This window comes from Empidonax traillii, unplaced genomic scaffold, assembly GCF_003031625.1.
Source record: "Empidonax traillii isolate 1590-97213 ecotype Southwest subspecies unplaced genomic scaffold, ASM303162v1 scaffold2544:size26330, whole genome shotgun sequence".
Lineage (NCBI taxonomy): Eukaryota > Metazoa > Chordata > Aves > Passeriformes > Tyrannidae > Empidonax > Empidonax traillii.
The window spans coordinates 22,711-26,330 of record NW_020957737.1 but is presented as its reverse complement, the minus strand read 5'-3'; the positions used below and the strand labels follow the sequence as shown (position 1 = coordinate 26,330).

The 3,620-nt window shown below is 53.7% G+C and overlaps 1 protein-coding gene across 1 annotated transcript in view; it reads right to left on the bottom strand.

Moving 5' to 3' along the window:
• Window positions 1–338: 338 nt before the first annotated feature.
• Window positions 339–3,620, bottom strand: part of LOC114072039 (maestro heat-like repeat-containing protein family member 1) — a gene marked incomplete at its 3' end in the record, with an annotated part of 25,972 nt that continues 22,690 nt past the window's right edge. The window contains exons 11-13 of the mRNA XM_027909956.1: window positions 1,861–1,983; window positions 1,337–1,416; window positions 339–474 (exon numbers count right to left, since the gene is read on the bottom strand). Coding sequence (XP_027765757.1) covers window positions 339–474; window positions 1,337–1,416; window positions 1,861–1,983 — 339 coding nt within the window. The remainder of the gene's footprint in view (window positions 475–1,336; window positions 1,417–1,860; window positions 1,984–3,620) is intronic.

The following is a 3,620-nucleotide window of genomic DNA, read 5'->3' as shown; positions in this document are numbered from 1 at the left end:
GGGATGAGGGCTGGAGGGACAGCACCCAGGGAATGGCTGCCCAGGGTTAGGGGGGAGATTGGGAAGGGATTCCTGGCTGGGAGGGTGGGGAGGGGCTGGGCTGGAATTCCCAGAGAAGCTGTGGCTGCCCCTGGATCCCTGGAGTGTCCCAGGCCAGGCTGGATCCCCCTGGGATGGTGGGAGCTGTCCCTGCCCGTGGCAGGGGTGGCACTGGATGATCCTTGAGGTCCCTTCCCACCCAACCCATCCAGGAATTCTCTCTGAGCTCCACGTGGGGGTCTGTGCTCCCACCCCACCCCCGCAGCACCAGCACCGTTCCCATCCCGCAGGAATCCCACCTGTGTGTGCAGGGAATCCCCCCCGTCCTCCTCCCTGTCCCTGGGGGGCTCCAGAGGGGGCAGGGACAGGACACTGGCCAGGCAGGTGTCCATCAGCTCCGTCCTGTCCGGGTCACTCAGGGGGGGCTCCAGGGGGCTGAGCCCGGGGTAAGGAAGGAACACGGATGGTTCTGATGGGAACCAGGAGCTGGGATCTCGGGAATATTTGTAACTGCAGCTCCGTGGAATCCCTGGCTCTGCTGGGCATGGGAGTGGGGAGAACTGGGCATGGGGAGAACCAAGCTGGGAGCACTGGGAAAACTGGGGAGGGGGGGGGAAGCTGTGGAAACACCACCAGACCCCCTGGTGTCAGCCTTGGGTCTGTGTGAGGGAATTATGGAATCGTGGGATCGTGGAAGGACTGTCCAGAGGGAGGAACTGGAGAGGGAGGGGAGGGAAAAAGGGAAGGGAGAAGGGAAGAGGGGAAGGGAGAAGGGAAAAGGGGAAGGGAGAAGGGAAAAGGGGAAGGGAGAAGGGGAAAAGGGGAAGGGAGAAGGGGAAAAAGGGAGAAGGGAAAAAAGGGAAAAGGGAAAAAAGGGAAAAGGGAAAAAAGGGAAAAGGGAAAAAAGGGAAAAGGGAAAAAAGGGAAAAGGGAAAAAAGGGAAAAGGGAAAAAAGGGAAAAGGGAAAAAAGGGAAAAGGGAAAAAAGGGAAGGGAGAAGGGAAAAAGGGAAAAAGGGAAAAAGGGAAAAAGGGAAAAAGGGAAAGAGAGTAAGATGGAGAAGGGGAAAGAGGGAAAAGAGAAGGGAGAAAAGAGAAGAAGGGGAAAAGGGAAGAAGGACAGAATCCATGAGGATCATCAAAGTCCAACTCCTGGCCCTGCACGGGACAATCCCAAAATCCCCCCCTGTGCCTGAGAGCCTTGGGGACATCTGGGGACAAGCAGGGAGGGGGGCCGGGCTCTGTGGGTGCAGCAGCCCCCGGGATTCCCTCTGGGATGGGGCAGAGGGACAAGGATACACCAGGTGGGTGCAGGTGAGCATGGCCCGCTGCCGCACCCGCGTCCGCAGCGTCTCCAGGGGCTCTGCCCGGATGAATTCCTGGGGGGAACAACCAGGGCACACTGCCAGGGACGGCCAGGGATGGCCAGCCCTGTTATCCCACATTCCATAGGGGCCCTGTGCCCCCCAGCACCCTCCCTGTGCCCCCCAGGACCCTCCCTGTGCCCCCCATGATCTGCCAGTGCCCCCCAGGACCCTCCCTATGTCCCCCCATGTCCTCCAGGACCCTCCCAGTGTCCCCCAGGACCTTCCTGGTGGCCCCTGGGCCCTCTGGGTGTCCCCCAATGCCCCCCCAGACCCTCCAAGTTCCCCCCAGGACCCTCCAAGTTCCCCCCAGGGCTCCTCAGTGCCCTCCAGGACCCTCCCAGTGCCCCTCAGGACCCTCCCAGTGCCCCCCAGGACCCTCCCAGTACCCTCCAGGACCCTCCCGGTACTCCCCAGTGCCCCCCAGGACCCTCCCAGTGCCCCCCCAGCCCCCCTTACCACCATGTGGGCGACGAGCTCGGCCTTGCGGGCGAAGACGAAGCCGGGGGGGCCCTTCCCGCGGGACACGGCCTGGCTGAGCATGGACAGGCTGCGGATCAGGCACAGCTTCAGCGTCAGGTCCTGCGGGAACACGGCCGTGGACACGGGAATATGGCCATGGATACGGGAACAGGGCCATGGATACGGGAATATGGCCACGGACACGGGAATATGGCCATGGATACGGGAACAGGGCCATGGACACGGGAACAGGGCCATGGACACGGGAACAGGGCCCCCATGGATACGGGAATACGGCCATGGATATGGGAATATGGCCATGGACACGGGAATATGGCCATGGATACGGGAACAGGGCCATGGACACGGGAACAGGGCCATGGACACGGGAACAGGGCCCCCATGGATATGGGAATACGGCCATGGATATGGGAATACGGCCATGGATATGGGAATATGGCCATGGACACGGGAATATGGCCAAGGATACGGGAACAGGGCCATGGACACGGGAACAGGGCCCCCATGGATACGGGAATATGGCCATGGATACGGGAATATGGCCATGGATACGGGAACAGGGCCCCCATGGATACGGGAATACGGCCATGGATATGGGAATACGGCCATGGATATGGGAATATGGCCATGGACACGGGAATATGGCCATGGATATGGGAATACGGCCATGGATATGGGAATATGGCCATGGATATGGGAACAGGGCCATGGACACGGGAATATGGCCATGGACACGGGAATATGGCCACGGACATGGGAATATGGCCATGGATATGGGAATATGACCATGGATACGGGAATATGGCCATGGATATGGGAATATGGCCATGGACACGGGAATATGGCCATGGACACGGGAATACCCCTCGGATGTGTGGATCCCCCCCGGATCTGTGGATCCCCCCCGGATCGGTGGATCCCCCTGGATCTGTGGATCCCCCCCGGATCGGTGGATCCCCCTGGATCGGTGCCCAGGGCACACCCCCAGCTCCCCAGGGCCTCTCCTGTTCCCCACCAGCACCTGTGGAACTCCCGTGGCCTTTATTTTATAATGATGTAGATATACTATATTATGAATATCATAACACCTACAGTATAGGATAATTATATATAACGTTATGTCATAAATTAAACATATTTAATAAAATAGCCAACAAATGATTATGGAGTGACTATCAGATCATCATTTTGTAATTTTGATGTTATAATTTTATAATTTTGTCACATCATTTTTTATTATTTTTAGAAATTATTTTATACTTCTTATAAGTATTAAAAATAGACTAGAGATAATATAAAATAAATCGTAAGTAATTACATATTATTATTGTATCCTGATTTTATTATCCATTGTGAATATCAATCTTATTATTTGATGATCATGTTAAACGCAACATAATAATAAACATAAATAATGGAAATTATATGAAATATACACTATATATTATTGAATTATATGTATAATGTATATCATATAGAGAGAATATAAATTATAAATTACTGAAATTTTATTTAAATTATTGAAGATAAATTTAAATTCTTGAATAATTATTATTATTATTATTATTATTATTATTATTATTATTATTATTATTATTATTATTATTATTATTATTATTATGGGGCTCTGGGGCAGCAGGAGGACCCCCCCAGCCAAACCCCTCCCCCCATTCCCAGGGAATTTGGGGGATCAGATCCCAGCTCAGCCACCACGAAGCTCTGGAAGTTGTTAGTGC